The sequence below is a fragment of the Erpetoichthys calabaricus genome, chromosome 16, assembly GCF_900747795.2.
Source record: "Erpetoichthys calabaricus chromosome 16, fErpCal1.3, whole genome shotgun sequence".
NCBI classification, from domain to species: Eukaryota; Metazoa; Chordata; class Cladistia; order Polypteriformes; family Polypteridae; genus Erpetoichthys; species Erpetoichthys calabaricus.
The window spans coordinates 4,805,768-4,824,405 of NC_041409.2; the positions used below are offsets into that span (position 1 = coordinate 4,805,768).

At 42.4% G+C, this 18,638-nt stretch overlaps 1 protein-coding gene across 1 annotated transcript in view; it reads left to right on the forward strand.

Annotated features, from left to right (window-relative positions):
* The first annotated feature begins 10,986 nt into the window (after positions 1-10,986).
* Positions 10,987-18,638, forward strand: part of zgc:158689 (uncharacterized protein LOC791177 homolog) — a 60,727-nt gene continuing 53,075 nt past the window's right edge. Inside the window, exons 1-2 of the mRNA XM_028821882.2 lie at positions 10,987-11,858; positions 15,767-15,842. Of these exons, the coding sequence (XP_028677715.1) occupies positions 11,811-11,858; positions 15,767-15,842 (124 nt within the window). The 5' untranslated portion in view covers positions 10,987-11,810. The remainder of the gene's footprint in view (positions 11,859-15,766; positions 15,843-18,638) is intronic.

The following is an 18,638-nucleotide window of genomic DNA, read 5'->3' on the forward strand; positions in this document are numbered from 1 at the left end:
TCTCTGTCAGCTTGTCCCTAAGGAGCAGAGGTTGGATTGTGTTGAAGGCGCTAGAGAAGTCTAGAAACATAATTCTTACAGCACCACTGCCTCTGTCCAAATGGGAGAGGGATCGGTGTAGCATATAGATGATGGCATCTTCCGCTCCCACCTTCTCCTGATATGCAAACTGCAGAGGGTCAAGGGCGTGTTGAACCTGTGGCCTCAGGTGGTGAAGCAGCAGCCTCTCCATGGTCTTCATCACATGTGATGTCAGAGCAACAGGCCGAAAGTCATTCAGCTCACTAGGACGTGATACCTTTGGGACTGGGGTGATACAAGATGTTTTCCAAAGCCTCGGGACTCTCCCCTGTTCCAGGCTCAGGTTGAAGATGCGCTGTAGAGGACCCCCCAGCTCCGATGCACAGACCTTCAGCAGTCGTGGCGATACTCCATCTGGACCTGCTGCTTTGCTGGCACGAAGTCTCCTCAGCTCTCTGCTCACTTGCGCTGTTGTTATTATGGGTGGGGATGTTTTTCCTATGCTGGTATCAGCAGAAGGATGTGTGGAGGGTGCAGTACTCCGAGGTGAGAGTGAGAGTGGGTTAGGGTGGTCAAACCTGTTAAAAAAGTTGTTCATTTGGTTTGCTCTCTTCACGTCTCTCTCAATGGTGGTACCCCGCTTCGAGCTGCAGCCAGTGATGATCTTCATCCCATCCCACACTTCCTTCATGCTGTTATTCTGCAACTTCTGCTCCAGCTTTCTCCTGTACTGCTCCTTCGCCGCCCTGAGTTGGACTCGGAGTTCCTTCTGCACGCGCTTGAGCTCATGCTGATCACCATCTTTAAAAGCCCTTTTCTTCTGATTCAAAAGGCCCTTGATGTCACTTGTAATCCATGGCTTGTTGTTAGCATAGCAGCGTACTGTTCTTACTGGAACTACAATGTCCATACAGAAGTTGATGTAGTCAGTAGTGCAGTCAACAACTTCCTCAATGTTCTCATTATGAGATCCCTGCAGGATATCCCAGTCTGTAGTTCCAAAAAGTTCTCTCAGAGTATTCTCAGCCTCCGGGGTCCACTTCCTGAATGATCGTGTGGTTGTAGGTAGGACTCTAACTTTTGGTTTATAGTGAGGCTGAAGCTGAACCAGGTTATGATCTCCTTTCCCAAGCGCAGGCAGCGGGGTGGCACTGTATGCGTCTTTAACGTTTGCATACAGTAAATCAATAGTCTTATTTCCCCGGGTGTTACAGTCCACATACTGGGAAAATGCAGGCAATGTTTTGTCCAGCGTCACATGGTTAAAGTCTCCAGCGATTAGCACAAGCGCCTCAGGGTGCTGCGTTTGTAACTTAGCAACAGCGGAATGGATGATGTCACTCGCTGACTCCACGTCTGCCCGAGGAGGAATATACACGATGACAACAATGACATGTCCAAACTCTCTGGGCAAATAGTAGGGACGTAAACTTACGGCCAACAGTTCGATATCCCTGCAGCAAGTGGAGATTTTGATGTTAACATGTCCAGAGTGACACCACCGTGTATTAACATAGAGAGCGAGTCCTCCTCCTTTGTGCTTACCACAGGCACTTGCATCTCTGTCCGCTCTAACTGTGCTAAACCCGGATAGCTCCACGTTGGCATCTGGAATGGTGTTATTTAGCCACGTTTCGCAGAAACACAACAAACTGCATTCTCTGTAGGTCCTTACATTTTTCACCAGCGCAGCCAGTTCGTCGATCTTATTTGAGATTGAGTTTACATTTCCCAGAATCACAGAAGGCACCGAAGGCTTGAAACGCCACTTTCTCGCAAGCCGCTTCATTTTTAGCTTAGTGCCGGCTCTGCTGCCACGATACCGCCTTCTTACCTCGTCGGGTAAATATGGAACCACACCGGCACTGGCATTTGTTCTCAGCGCCCGAAGTTGAGTACTTGAATAGGCGAGTCTCGGCGTGTTAAAATCCATGCCCACGTTGTAAAAGTAAGTGTGTCCAGGGAACGAATCAACATAAAATAAAGTGGTAGGAGTGATCAATAAATAAAAATAGAAAAATAAAAGTAGAAAAGTACACATACATATACAGTCATACACGGAGCTGCTGAAAAGGCTGCCACTCACGGCGGCGCCGGATGCAATAGCGCTGCTGCCTCACAGTTGGGAGATCTGGGGACCTGGGTTCGCTTCCCGGGTCCTCCCTGCGTGGAGTTTGCATGTTCTCCCCGTGTCTGCGTGGGTTTCCTCCGGGCGCTCCGGTTTCCTCCCACAGTCCAAAGACATGCAGGTTAGGTGGATTGGCGATTCTAAATTGGCCCTAGTGTGTGCTTGGTGTGTGGGAGTGTTTGGGTGTGTCCTGCGGTGGGCTGGCACCCTGCCCAGGATTGGTTTCTGCCTTGTGCCCTGTGTTGGCTGGGATTGGCTCCAGCAGACCCCCGTGACCCTGTGTTTGGATTCAGCGGGTTGGAAAATTGATGGATGGATGGATATATATATATATAACCACCCATACAATCAGATTGTGACACAGACTACGAATAGCGTGAATGTAATTACCCCGATCTACATGCTGTCAAATAAACGAACCACACGCTGTGGCGTAACGTTAGGGGCTTCGCCTCTGACGCTGATGTCCGAGGTTCGATTCCCGAGAGGGAGTGCAGTAGAGTGTGTACGCCTGATGAGCCCAGAATTAGGGCGAAACACGTGTCGCGTACTCTTTGCATTATTTGACAGTAAACTATTTCAACCATATATATATATATATATATATATATATATAAATATATATATATATATATATATATATATATATATATATATATATATATATATATATATATATATATATATTCTATGTACTGTATAATTAATATACATAAATACACATCCCCATTTGACTCAATGACTGGCTGACAAGGAATTCTTGGCTTTAGGCAGACAACCTAAATAAATATTATTTTCATTCATTGTCATCAGTCAGTCAGTCATTGTCCAACCCACTATATCCTAACACAGGGTCAGGGGGGTCTGCTGGAGCCAATCCCAGCCAACACAGGGCACAGAGAAAAGATGACTCCACGACACTGGCCATAATGTGTTTTTCCACTCATCTTCTGTACAATGTTTGTTTTCTTTTGCCCATTTTAATCTTTTGTTTTATTTTCCAGTTTATGATATGGCTTTTTCTTTAAAACACTGACTCTCCATGAGTCCCATTTTCGTGAGAATGTCTGGATTCATCTGAAAAGCATTAAGGAAAGAGGATTTATTTTAGGAGTGTGCAATAAGCCTCCTAATGTAGATAGTAATTTCAATATGCATCTTTATAATAATATTAGAAAGTAAGTTCACAGGAGGATATTATAGTCATGAAGAACTTTAACTACCTGAATATTAGCTGGGCTAGCTTTGCAAATAGCAGAGCACAAGAACAGGAACTTTTAGAAGTAATTAGTGACTGTTTTTAACTCAGTATGTTAAAGCACCAACATGGGGTTGGGGGGGTAGCCTGTCTGGATTTAGTATTTTCTAATAATCAGGGCAGAATTGAGGGGGTACAGGTGATTAAACCACTAGGGTCAAGTGATTATAACACAATACAATTGTCAGTGTTTTGGAAGAGTGCTGATCCCGAGACTAGAACTATTAAGATTAACTTTGGTTGGGTAAATTTTGAGCAGATGTGGAAAAGTCTAAAACGAATAAACTGGGATTAGTTTTTAAAGTGTGGAGTCATTCAAGAAGCAGTAAAACAGATATATCCAAAAATTATTATTAGTAGAATGTTTTTTAAAAACTCCGCAGTGGGTAAGTAAGCAATTAAAAAAGAAGCTGCAAAGGATAAAACAGCTGTATAAGACACACAAAACTGATAACTCAGATGCAAATTGAGAGGCGTATGAGAACATGAGGGCAACCATTAAGAAGGATATTAGGAAGGCTAAAAAACAGACAGAGAGCAGATAAGGCGGAAGACAACCCAAAGAGATTCTTTAACTATTTTAGCAGAAAAAGAACAGTCAAGAAAGAGGTGAAGTGTATTAAGAATAGCAAAGGGTAATTAATAAATACAGACAATGAAATAGCACATGTGAGGAAGAGGATAACTACCTAGCGATAAAAGGGACTACTAAGAGAGTACTGAGTGATTTGAAAAAAATCAAACAAATCACCAGGATCAAATAGTATTTATCCTCAAGTGCTTATGCAAGTTATCAAGAACATATATAAACCCTTGACACGTATTTTTATGAAGTCACTGTACACTGGTGAAATTACAAAGGACTGGGAAATGGTAAATATTATCTCATTGAATAAAAATGGTAATCGGGCAGATCCAAGCAACTGTAGGCCAGTAAGCTTAACATGGATCACAGGTAAGTTAATGGAAGGAATTATTAAGGATAAGACTGTGCAACACATGACAAGAATAGGAGTTTTACAGAACAGTCAGCATGGGCTCAGAAGAGGGAAGCCATGTTTTACTAGCATGCTGGAAGTCTATAAGGAAGCAAAAAAAGGAAACAACAAAAGTGATTTGAGTTGCAGAGGGACCTGGCCAGCATACAGGCTTTGGAGGATTTGTGGCAAATTAAATGTAATGTAAGCAAATGTAAATTATTTAGGAAGTAAGAAAGTTAGATTTGAATACAAGATAGGGGTTCTGAAAATTGACTCAACGCTGCCAACTGCCAGACAGTGTTCAGAAGCCATTAAGAAGACTAACATCATGTTAGGTTATATAGCACCCTGATGTGCAGAGTACAAGTCATGTTAGAGGTGTAACTGTGACCATGACCGCTGCTGCTGCTGCTGCCCCAGCCATGCAAAGACAACAAGCCTGCTGCACATTCTTGGCAAACTGGCAGCCACAGCATGCAGCAACAGACCTTTTATGCTGATTTGTGTGTGTGTGACACCATTGCTTTTCAGAAACTGTCTTTGGGAAAAATATTCAGCCCTCAAAGAGTTAAGTGAATATTTGCAGTGATCCCCTTGGTACATGCCAATCTCAGCAGAGAAGACAATCACGGAAACCTCGCCTGTCTAAGGCACACTGTGTCCAACTAGACTGGCCGAGTAGGAACAACCATGAGAGACCCAGTCCTTTAGGGGTAATTGAGACCTATGGCGTTATCAGGACACCAGAAGCTGCTTGAGGGAGCTATTTGCTGCTGTCCCTGTAAACAAAGCGGGGTCACCTCCATCCTGGGTATACAGTATATATAACAACATAGTTGCTCTAATAATAATAATAATAATCATAAAAAGCAGTATAAGAAATTGAGAACAAATTTGGGCAGTTGTTAATGCTCTGTCACCCTAGGTTCAAATCTCTGTCCAGTCATGGTTTAGGCTGAAGTTTCTTGTGTCGATGGGGATTTTCTCTCCAGTTTCCTCCCATCCCTTCAAAGATGTACATGTTAGGTTAATTGACAATTCTAAATTGTGTATGGTGGGTGCTGTGTATGTGTATTGATGTACCCTGCGATGGGCTGGTGTCCTGCCATGGGTTGGTGTTTTGTCTTGGTTAGAGTAATATATTACTCCACTTTCCCCTTCTGTATTATTAATATGTAGCCTTTGTCAGAATACCTCAAATCTCACAGACTTACCACTGTTTATCAGTTATTGTACTTTATAACTTCACCCCACCTTCCCTTCTACATTTATAACCTCAGGCAATTAGGTGTAGTAAAAGACAAACAGGAGTTAAGTTACAATTTAAACAATGTATTATTAATAATATTCATAAATAATAACAATAAGATAGATAGATACTTTATTAATCCCAAGGGGAAATTTGATTGATTGATTGATTGATTGATTGAAAGTTGATTGGTTGATTGATGGTGAGGCCTCATCTGGAGTTCTGTGTACAGTTTTGGTCTCCAGGCTACAAAAAAAGCCTGACATTTGGACGTTTTCCTTCACAGAGAGATCCATAGACACAATATGTGAGGTATACAGTAGGACTTTAGGGGTCTTCAAAACTATGTTATTTTAGAGGAATTAAGTAGATAGGGCTGGACAGCTTTGTTTGACAGAATGGCCTGTCCTCGTCTAAATCTTTTGAATGGTCCTTACTTCACCATCCCACAGTCTTGAATATTCACTTATAGCCCAGGTGACTGAATTTAAAAATAATGACTTCTAACGGCTTTAAGACTTTTGCAAGAGCTGCCACTTTCACTTTGTCAGCTACCTACCCATTATAAAGTAAGCTCAATCCAACAGGCTCTATGCACATTCTCTTCTGCATTCTGCGTCAGCCGGCTTCTTCACTTCCAGCGCTGATATCAAAACAGACTAGCAATGGCATTTTTCACCCGACATACCCAGACATACTGTATATGACGAAGATAACATTATTCACACATTGTCCCAAACGTCAGTAGGTGAAAAGGAGAAGGGCTTCAAACTATATGCTTCAACAACAACTACAACATTTATTTATATTGCACATTTTCATACAAATAATGTAGCTCAAAGTGCTTTAATGATGAAAAAGGAGAAAAAAAGACAAAATAAGAATTAAAATCAAAGAACACTAATTAACATAAAATTAAAGTAAGGTTCGATGGCCAGGGAGGACAGAAAAAACAAAAAAAAACTCCAGACGGCTGGAGAAAAAATAAAATCTGCAGGGGGTCCAAGGCCAACCAGCCCCCTCTAGGCATTCCACCCAACATAAATGACCTCAATCAGTCCTCATTGTATTCAGGGTTCTCATGGAAGGACTTGATGATGATGGTCACGTGGACTTCTGGTCTTTAATCCATCGATGTAGGGACATCACGGTGCTTTGATTAGGTGGTGGTGGCGCAGAGCTCCATCCACAGTTACGAAGGTAAGATCCGGACATGTTAGAGTTTTGTGTCTACTATGAACTTATAAGGGAAAAATATGTGATTACATTAGGCATCTTTAAAAAAACTTTATTCAGGGACAGGTGAATATGTATGTAAGCTTAATACATAACAAGAAGAGTCTGCTGGAGGTCTTACATTGTAAAAAAGCGAATGCCTCTGACTGAACCAGCAAGCCAATGAATGCAAAACCACTACTTCATTGTAAGTGTCTCGATTTGTTTCCTCAGCTAGAAGCTCTCCTCTCTGACAGATGTTTTCATCAACAACTGCTGGATCCAGAGCTGGAGTGTAGATAGATAGATAGATAGATAGATAGATAGATAGATAGATAGATAGATAGATAGATAGATAGATAGATAGATAGATAGATAGATAGATAGATAGATAGATAGATAGATAGATACTTTATTAATCCCAATGGGAAATTCAGTAGTCGTGGTCCTCGAGGATTTTCTCATCCTCCTCCTCGCCCAGTTTGTCATCCTCCATCAGTTGCTTTCTCCTCTCCCAAACCCCCGGTTTTGAAACTGGAACGGAGAAATTAGTCCTCTCAAACAACACAGGAACTGCTCCCTTCTTCAATAGTCGCCACCCTGTCTCAGACCCTGACACGTGAAAATCCTCTTTTTGAAAATGCTAGCTACAAACTCGAGTATCGGACGAACTGTAAAGCTCTCTCTCCGGATAGCAACAATCCATTTAGATCAGGCTTCCACATCGGAAGAGAAATGCACTACCTTGGTGTACTTACTGGAAGCTCAACATAAAGGTACACAGCAATGTCCAGCTGAAGAGCTTTCTATATGCTGAAACTTAAAACTTCTTTTTCTTGGACATTCTTGCCACTAAACAAAACTCGCAACTGCAGTACATACAACGGAAGTGACTGAGCTGGCTGAGATTTCACCGGAAGTATGTCAGCACTACCGTGTGCATATAGCGCCTATTCAAGGTTATGGGGACTAACGTCTAATGCAATAGGACTGGCGCAAGGCAGGAACCTGCCCTCGACAGGATGCCAGTCTACTGAAGAGCACATTTACACATTCAGCTAATTGCATGAACAACACAATAATTAAGAAGGTGAGATGTATTCCCAGCCAAGCCAAAAACCAATCCCATTTAAGGGCAGCATAAGGCCTAAGACCCCATGTGCCATAAAGTGTTAAGCACTTTAAAATGAATGATCCAAAATTTATTGAGGTTGCTGCCTGTGTGACATAAAGAATCATTTTCTGTGATAATATATTTATGAGATGAAATAGGATGTCTTGGCTGTAGAAAGTGTGCTGCTCCTAAAAAAATGTAACTGTACTTGAGTTGTTCTGCCGTGTTTAAAGCATGCGACCCAGCCATCCATGATGGAAGACTGGGGTGAAATCTGTCAGAATAGTCACAGCCCTGTCATTTTTCCCTTTGTATTTTCATCTCTTCCTTTTATGGTGGTGGTCAAATTTTGTGACGATATTCCATCAGGCATATTCCTTACGTTTATAATCATCAACACTTTAGTCCCCCGTCTTTCCATCTAAACGGTGTGCCTGCTTACTCATGAATAAAAAATATATTGAATTATCTATTTAAGTAGGCGCCAGTTTTAACGGGGTTTTCTAGCTTTGGCATTCATTATTGATTAATGAATATATGTTTGCATTTTCACGTTTATTTTTTATTCATATTTTTATTTAAAGCTTCACTTGATTGCCGCTCCCATGTCCTTCACAGTGTGAACACACAGAGTCACGCCGGAGTCCTTGAACCGGTGCCCAATAGGGAAGTGGCAGGTCTCGTTAAGCGTTTTTACCGCTAGATGCCCCTCTTGTTCGCCTCAAAAAAAAACAAAAAAAAAACAAAAACTTGGGAACGGAGCTGCAGTTGCCGTTTATGTTTGTAGTTTGGGGCTTTTGTCACTAGATGCCTCACGTGCGGATCCTCTTCATTCACGGCGAGGTTGAAAAGCGATCGCTAGGCAACAACATCAGCGGGAGGAAGTCGGTGGATGTGCTCGGCGATCCCTGCGGGTTTACGGCTTCGTAATTCAATTATCCTACCCCAATTTCTGATTGGCAGTGGTCCTTTGACAGAGGTGGCACCCCAGGGAAATGCAAACAGGCTATCGAATGGAGGGCCATTTAAAGGACAGCTCGTGTTCAAGAAGGTCACTTTAGGGGTCTTAGGGCCTCCAAGCAACGGTGATTTATTGTGAAGGAGGTGGAGTTGGGGCAGAGAATGAAAGGGCGAACGACGAGTGAGAGAATGAGCGAGTGGAGGGCTGATCATTCTGCGATGAACAAGTGAAAATGAAGGGGGTTATCTAAAAGAGCTGGGGGAAGGAGAGTAGGTGAAAACGCGAATGAGACACGGGGGTGGGGGGTGTTTAAAAGCGTGCTAAAAGAGATTAAAGTGCGAGGGCCGGGGGGCGGATACTGGCTGCCCGGGCGCTGTAATCCTTTTGTCCCGGTCGCCGGGTAGATGATATACTGCTGGCAGCGACTGGACCTTCTCTCCCCCATAACTCCCCTCTCCCCTCCCCTCCTGATACCACTCCGCCCCACGCACCCCCCTCTCTCCACTTGCACCAGGCGCCGCCGCCGCGCGCTTCATTGGCATTCAGGGAGGCAGCGCGCGACTGCGCACGGGCAAGACGCGCAGATCAACGGGACGGGGAGGGGAGCGGCGGCAGCAGCGACACTGAGGATTAGGATCAACTTTGGGAAAAGTGCGCTCGTCCGGCGCTCTGCTGAGTGCGAGGTGGACTGTAAAGCTCAGCTTGTGACAGGCGTTGTTCTCATCAGTGCTAATTACGAAGCGAAACACCGGATTCCTCCTGACAGAAGAAGCCGGAGACGGGCAGGGCTGAACAAGCAGGGTGAAGACTGGACGAAAGGGGACTCTTTGAGGAGATTTCAACATCGATCACTGGGATTCTTACTGCTAGCTGGAACGTGGAGGAGCGGGGTCGGGGTTTAAAAAGTGAAGTCGACCTCGCGGATCAGCTATCGACGACAGATCTGTGAAATCAGAGTGGAGGAAATAACGGTTATTCTTTACGCCGTTGCTATTATTATGATCCATTGATTTTATGTCTAGCGATCACTTTCACCATTCCGTCGCCAGAAATAAAGAAATGCGAAGATGAACAGAGAGGTTAAATAAAACGGAATCCCCCATTCTCAGAGCTAGGACTGAATAAAACTGAACGGGGGACAGTTACCGGCAGCACTGAAGCTACGGCTTTTTTCTCTTTGTCTTCTTGCAGTCGTTTTACGTGGACTTTGAAAATACACGATGTAACGGCGTTTCAGTGTGTTTATAGGACCGACGGACATGATGTGAAGAAACCGGTAAATTTGCAAAAAGAGGGGGAAAAGACAGCAAGCTGGATTTTAGACGGAAAGGTGGCTGTATACATAGGAGCATCTAATAATCCATTTGTAGAGTCGCGGGGAGCTGGAGCCAATTTCAGCAGCGTCGCACGCAACACAGGAACCGACTTGTCCGGGACACACACGCACCGGGACGCTCTGTGATTTACAGGCGGTACATCTGAGCGACTGTAAACTTAACTTACAGTTCTTTTGGCTATAAGTCTTGTCCAGAATAACTTAACCTGTTATAAATTAAGCATCAATCATACGAGAATTTAACTTGGGTAAAATATAACAATAACAAATATTTTGACTTGTCAAAAAGCACGCAAGGCTTGTATACATTCCCAGAGTGCCTTACACGTGCCAAAATTTGCATATTGCACCCGGATGTGCGTTTGCACAAGGAGTGTTACACAAGCATCAGTAACTACTGATACCTTCAATCACTCCATAGACTTTTGACACGTATGAAGATAATATGAAGCACATACTGTACAATAAATATTAGTGCAGCGCACAGATAAACATAGGATCCCATAAATGCAATACAATACAAACTGGAATGGACCTTAAAACCTTGTTGAAAAATTATTTGTTGCATAAATGCATACAAATAAAGTCTCCAGCACAGAACATTGCATTCAGTAATAGTAATTAACACCTAAGAAGTCATATATATTTTTTAATAGTGTGTCACATGCTGCCCCTATCAGTACATTTAACAAAATACTAACAACTGACTGGTTAAAATGTGATGGGAGTAGTGGGATTTTTTTTTTATTAAATTAACTTGTTGAAACTTCGTATTAATTGTGCATGAAAAAGTAGTATTTTGCCGATAACAGCAGAATTTAAATAGGATTGATTTAGCTGGTGACTACCTAGTTGAGGATGTTAATTATTTGATATGCTGGAGCCTTCTCCTGCATAAAATAAATGTGCAAGCAATACAAGTTTGATATATTTAAAAATTAAAGTTTAAAAAAAAAAGTTTAATCCCTGCAACAAGTGTTTGTAAAAGGTGAAGGGTGGACATGCCAGAAAAGAAAAGGAGACCCAGACTGGTCATGAATTGTAGTTTATGGGTCGAGGAAGTGAAATTTCATCTTTGTCATACTGAATATGTGGCAAAAGAAGAAATGTCATCGCTTGGATCCTTTTAATCTCCTGGCTTTGCTCCTAACAACTCATTTTGAATGAACGCTAAGCTTGTACCCAACCTAAATTCATCTAAAAACTGAAAGTGCAAGCAGCCTAAAAGAGAACTAATAGAAACATTCATCTTTTATAGGGCAGCTTTTGACTTTCTAATGTCGTCAAGGATTTAGCTCTTTAGATTTTTGTACTATCTGACAACAAAGAGACAACTGGTTTGTCTTTTACGTACTTTGAGGCTGTGTAGACTCTTTCAACAGAGGTAGATTTTGTACGTGGTTTAAACTACACAGCTGTTCTTGCATTTTTTTTTTTGAGCAAAGAAATAATTTGTTTGATTTAAGAGCAGAAGGCACAACAACCAAGTGATACACAGAACTGTAATTTGAAGACAGAAAACTGGAGATACGGGGGAGCTGCCAAAAAATGTCCCGCTCAGAAGAAGTGAACAAAATGACTGAAAATGTGTATAAGGTGAGTGGAGCCACAGGAGTACAAATCTGCTTAACTCTCCTTTGGTGTTGAATGAGGCACAGCAGTTCAGTTAGCCTAACGTGCTCAGGTGAGGGACAAAAACAAAATAAGGAAGAGCCGATGTGAGTATATTCATATTTCATTCACACAAGTCATTCATCCGAAAGTTATTTTTAAAATAAGAAAAATACCCACTTTATAAAATGCTCCAAAAGATGATTTGATGTTTTAAGTCAGTCAGCATACTATTGAATGTGCTGAGACCAGCTGTATGCAGTTGAAAGGTAACCTTATATTATTTACCTCCATTGACATTACAGATTTAGAAATGTGAAAGATACAGGGAACTGAACGTGTTGGCACTTATTTAAGCCCATGGTTTGATATTTAAATGTTAAATGTTGCATAATTTTATGTGTTTTTCTTTTTTTATTTGAAGAAAATAACGTTGCATGCAATCAAGTCTACCTTATACAACAAAGGACTTAATAGCCATATTAAAAAAAATAGAAAGTTAAAAAAGAAAGCAGAAACAAAGAGAGACAAAAGCTAACAAAACTGAATTCAACCCCCACCCGATTAGGCTTGTTAGGTGGCAGAATACTTTTTTTTTTCTCTTTACGTCGTGATTGAGACCTTTGACATTCCAGGTTACAAAATTCACTGTTTCTGAATGTTTGAGGACATTTTGTAATCTTAAGTAAAAGTCCTGTGTTATTTCATAAATTAGTTTTAACCTTGATGTCGTATCATTATTACCAGGTATTATGGCTAAGGAGCTTGTTGGCACTTACCGTTGTGGGGGTAAAAGGGATAGATAAGGAGTAGCTTGCTCTATTTCTCTTCTGCCCCCCATTTTGCCCACCCAAGTGACAGTAGTTCACACTTCACAGAGTCCCAGTCCTCTAACATGTCAAGAGACAAGGCACATCCAAATCAAAACAAACCCCCCCAGCAGTGGTGTGGTGAAGGTTAAAATTGAGATATCTTATGATAGTACAGTCCAGATACAATAAACCTAGGATATGATGTTAAATTCTCTTAAATCTAATGATACTTTCAGGTTACTTCGGTTACTTAATTGTTACCCACATACACATATATTAAAAACAGTGCATTTCAATATAGTGACTGAAGAAGTGGCCAAAAAGGAAATAGAGGGTATAGTTATGGCAAATGCTACATTAAAGAGAGACCAACTTCCAGTGACGTAGCGTAGTGGGGGCGACAGGGGCGGCCCTCCCCGGGCGGCACTTTTAGGGGGCGGCAAAATTTCACAATAAATAATAATAATATCTTGTAAAAATTTGAACCATACCTAAATAAGGGGGCGGCGGAATTTTCCTCCGCCCCGGGCAGCTGACACCCACGCTACGCTACTGCCAACTTCCAAGAAGATTGCTAAGACACGATATGATTCATATTCATGTTTTAAAGAATGGTGTCATCAGTGTTTTTATCTCTTTCTCTAATGCATGTGGTTTGTTTTAAACGTATTGGGCAATGGATATGTTAGGTTTGTTAGTGTGGCTTTTGCCTGTCCTATCTGTGTCTGCGTTGGTTTACTTCCCACATCCACACAGACATGCAGGTTAGGTTTACTGGTGAGTATAATGGCCTGGTGTGGGTGTTTATATGTAATGGGCCCTGAGATGGTGTCCTGTCGAGGGATGTTTCCAGCTTGGGTTGAATGCAGACTCCGATCTGTTTCAACTCTGAATTGGATTAAGCAGGATCAAACATATTAAGTAATATTATATTAGAAAATGTGTGTAACTCTCCCCTCCAAGGAAGGTGCCCACCGTCTGTCTGACAATGCTGGAAATTTACTAAATAGATGGCTGGATAAACATCTAATGTTCTCTTCAGTGTAGTGTATTTTCATAATGGGAGCCTTTCAGTTCACATTTACCAGAGTGGATTTTTCTACCTCATCCCTAAGATTTGCATGCTAATGTAACAGCTGGCTTTAAACTGGCACGGTGTGAGTGTTGGTGTACACAAGAGAGTGCTTTGAAATGGACAGGCCTTCCCACCAGGTTTGACTTCTGCCTTGTGCTCAATATTTGCAAGATACACTCCAGACCTATTGACGCTGAACAGTTTAGAAAATCGATCAACACATTCCATATAAATTGATATTGCTGTTAATAAAATGAATGTTGTAGTGGTTAGTATGACTGTCTCACAGATCTGGCTTTCTTGGTTCAGATGCAATACAATTTATTTCTGTGTAGCCCAAAATCACACAAGAAGTGTTGCAATGGGCTTTAACAGGCCCTGCCTTTTGACAGCCCCCCAACCTTGACTCTCTAAGAAGACAAGGAAAAAATCCCCAAAAAAACCCTAGTAAAAAAAAATGGAAGAAACCTTGGGAGGCCCAGTAGTTGTCTATAGGAAGTTTACCATGTGAAATGTACCGCAAGCTCAGGGTTTGAAGTCCAAAGTGTTAACGCCACATTTTTTTCTCAAATTTGTTTTTGTAAATGATCCATATATCATTTTGTTAGGTGACAGAGCCTATCCTGGCAGCACTGAGCACAAAGCAGACACCAGCACTGCACCAGTTTATGACGAGGCGGACATGCACTCGTTGTAGAAGATGAACCTAACATGCATGTTGACACTGCAGCCTTGTCCCCTCACTTTTGTATCACAGACTGCATATTCTCCCCATGTCTGTGGGGTCTTCTCAAGTTTGATTTAAGACTCTAACTTGAGTCCATGTGAGTGAATGTGTGTTTGCGGGACTGGGCCCTGTGAAGCCCATCCATGACTGGTCCCCACCTTGCACCTGTAATTTTAAACTGGATAAGCAAGGAATTGTATGAATAGATGCAAAGATGTTGTAAAAAGATATTTAATTAGCACCGGCATCTCTGCAAATCTGAATTGGATAAGCAGGTCAGAAAATGAAGGAATGGATATTCATATCCATCCATTGTCCAACCCGCTGAATCCGAACACAGGGTCACAGGGGTCTGCTGGAGCCAATCCCAGCCAACAGGCTGGAACCAAGCCCGGGCAGGGTGCCAACCCACCGCAGGACACACACAAACACCAAGCACACACTAGGGCCAATTTAGAATCACCAATCCACCTAACCAGCATGTCTTTGGACTGTGGGAGGAAACCCACGCAGACACGGGCAGAACATGCAAACTCCACACAGGGAGGACCCGGGAAGAAACCCAGGTCCCCAGGTCTCCCAACTGCAAGGCAGCAGCGCTACCCACTGCGCCACCGTGCCGCCGATATTCATATCCCAGAACTCAATTTGTTTTTTTCATTTCAATTCATTTTTGTATAGTGCTTTTCATGGGCTCCGCTAAACGTATTAACATCAAATTGCAGGCTACCCCACAGTTAGGACTGAATGGTTGGATCGTCTTGCAGAAATCTGAGAAAGCGTTTTATCAACTGAAGCATTTAGACAAAAAAATCAAGAAAAACTGTGTCTGATATTTGAAATATTAAAATGACAAATTTCTTTCTGGGTATGAGCACACTAGCTATGCTAAACAAGCAGGAAAGCAGAGCAGTATTCTCAAATGAGGGCAATTTGAAAACAATTAACAATGGTATGTGTTCTTCTTGATAATGTAGAGCCTCTGTTCAGCCCACACCGTGAAACCCACCTGGCACAGATCTACAGGAGTGTTGGTGCGCTTACATGATTTCCACTTAAGTCTCAAGGGCTCCCCAGCAGTGCCGGCAAAGCATTCAGCACAGCCTGGTGACTGATCTGCCATCAGCTGTGACTGGCGCTGTTCAGACTTGTAAAAGCCCCCCTGGATCTGACAAGACTGTCATGCATAACTTAGTGGGCAACTGGCACGGCGTGAAATTGTCAGCCGCCAGAGGACGAGTGTGACATGATCTTTCTCATGTTGTAAATTTCCTTCCAGGTGATTCTGGAGCAGTTCAACCCGAGTCTGAAGAATTTTGTCACCATGGGGAAACAATACGAGAAAGCTTTGACGGGTAAGTAGAGAGCATGGAGTGAGAATGGAGGCGCAGTAGTGGAGCTGAGGCTGATTTGGACCACTGAAGTTGTCTATTTTTTCTTTTTTTATTGTTGCACATTCTGCCCCATTTTACCCATTCAGATCTGGGGAAAACCTGCCTGCTTTTGTAACTATTTCACTGTTTAACTGCAAACATGGGAAAAGGAAAGAAAGAGATGCAATATATTGGGTCAAGCAGCTGATCAAAATATGGCTGGGTGCCATGGCCCTGCCATGCGGGGAATGCAGTGAAAGGCTGCCTCGAGTACTGAGAATGCCCTGATTTGGCTCTACAGTGCATGAATGGGCACAATAAAGCGGCCGTCTTCATTATCGCTGAGCTCACGTCAGCGATTTGCAGCCGTCAGTTTTCTGAACCTCTGCTTCCCAGGGGATGGGAGCAAATCCTGGTTGGAAGGAGCACAAGACGTGAATAAGACTTGGGCGGGACCCTGCCACTTCACAGAGCAGCAGCTTCTCTCATTTTATGAGTGAAGTTCATTTGGCTTGAGTTCTTTACCCTTATGAAATATGTACATTTTAACATGTCTTTTCATTATTTAATGTATAGATAATCATATAAGCAGACATAACACCTATAAATGTGAGTATGGCTTCCAAGTGCAGTCCATTCAGTAATCATAAGGGAACATCACGTATCATTAGAAGACTCGCATAATCTGATTGAGAGTCACAATGGCATAAGAGTGAGAACCTGCTCTTCAGTTATAATAATGAAATAAACTTACTGTAATAGCAAGTGGCAATAGGGCAGCACTGGGTTCAGTGGCCTGGGTTCAAATTCCACATCTCTGGTTATTGTTATCCCTGTGTCCTCCCATGTTACCAAAGACATGCCGGTTAGGTTACACTGGCCCTGTGTGCATGAGTGGGTCCTGTGATTGCCTCCAGGGCTGTCTCCTACTTTGTGCCTGAGGCTAATGGATAGCATACAGGCTTGGGCAGATTTGTGGCAGATGAAATTTAATGTCAGTAAATGTAAAGTACTGCACATTGGAAGTAAAAATGTTAGGTTTGAATACACAATGGGCGGTCGGAAAATCGAGAGTACACCTTATGAGAAGGATTTAGGAGTCATAGTGGACTCTAAGCTATCAACTTCCCGACAGTGTTCAGAAGCCATTAAGAAAGCTAACAGAATGTTAGATTAAATAGCACGATGTGTGGAGTTCAAGTTACAGGAGGTTATACTCAACCTTTATAATGCACTGGTGAGGCCTCATCTTCAGTACTGTGTGCAGTTTTGGTCTCCAGGCTACAAAAAGGACATAGCAGCGCTAGAAAAGGTCCAGGGAAGAGCGACTAGGCTGATTCCAGGGCTACAGGGGTTGAATTATGAGGAAAGATTAAAAGAGCTGAGCCTTTACAGTTTAAGCAAAAGAAGATTAAGAGGTGACATGATTGAAGTGTTTAAAATTATGAAGGGAATTAGTGCAGTGGATCGAGACTGTTATTTTAAAATGAGTTCATCAAGAACACGGGGACACAGTTGGAAACTTGTTAAGGGTAAATTTCGCACAAACATTAGGAAGTTTTTCTTTACACAAAGAACGATAGAAACTTGGAATAAGCTACCAAGTAGTGTGATAGACAGTAAGACGTTAGGGTCTTTCAAAACTCGACTTGATGTTTTCTTGGAAGAAATAAGTGGATAGTACTGGCGAGCTTTGTTGGGCTGAATGGCCTGTTCTCGTCTAGAGTGTTCTAATGTTCTAATGAATTGGGTTAAATGGGTTTGAACATGACCGACTGGGCAGTGCATTATGTGTGCATAATAAAGGGTAATGTATCTCTTATAAAAATGAGTTAAATGTGAGAGTTTAAAAATGTCATGCTAAAGAAACGCAAGTTAGTTTCATTGGCCCGAGGGCAGGTGTGTGGCTGTGACTGGCACCTCATCCAGCATTGGCTCCTGCCCCATAGACTCTGGTCCTGGAAACTGGATTAAGTTTGAGAATGTTATGTTACGGTAGCATCCAAGTCTGAAAATTAGAACAATCTAAACAAGAACAGGCCATTCAGCCCAACAAAGCTTGCTAGTCCTATCCACTTATTTCTTCCAAAAGAACATCAAGTCGACTTTTGAAAGTCCCTAAAGTCTACCACACTACTTGGTTGCTTATTCCAAGTGTCTCTGTGTCTGTCTCTGTGTAACTTCCAGCATGGGTTTCCTTGCAGGGCCAAACTTTTTTTCAAAGTTTGGTGAAAAGGAGCAACTTTGACCCCTCATATCCTATTTGGGGGTGAACCCCTAGGGTTGGTTGATGTGGCTTGTACAACTTCAACTCCTTCTGATCATTTTTGCTGAAGACACATGTTGGTTTACTCTGTCATAAGGGTGTACATTCCTGCCTAAATTATGGTCCAAACATGGTGTAGAAATGAGGGTTATTGGGGCTGGAGAACCAAAATAGGAAGGAACTACAAAAAGCTCAACATCTTGCATAACCAGACATCAAAAGTGTGGTTTTTCTTGTACCGGTGGCTTGAGAGATGTCAGACACAAAAAACTGAAGCGATTCTTATGAACACAACATTCATTTTCATGAATACTCAAGAGTGACGGGTTTATACCACAGCGGAGGCTGGATGTGGCCTGGCGCATACTGTCTCACATCTTTATGTGGGTAGCTAGGTAGCTAATGAAGACTTTCAGATATCTGGTAGCAACACACCTTTTTGAAAAGTGAGGATTGCCCTGAGCCACAGCCTTAAATGTGTCAGTTTAGTGGGCAGGAGTTACGGCCTTCAG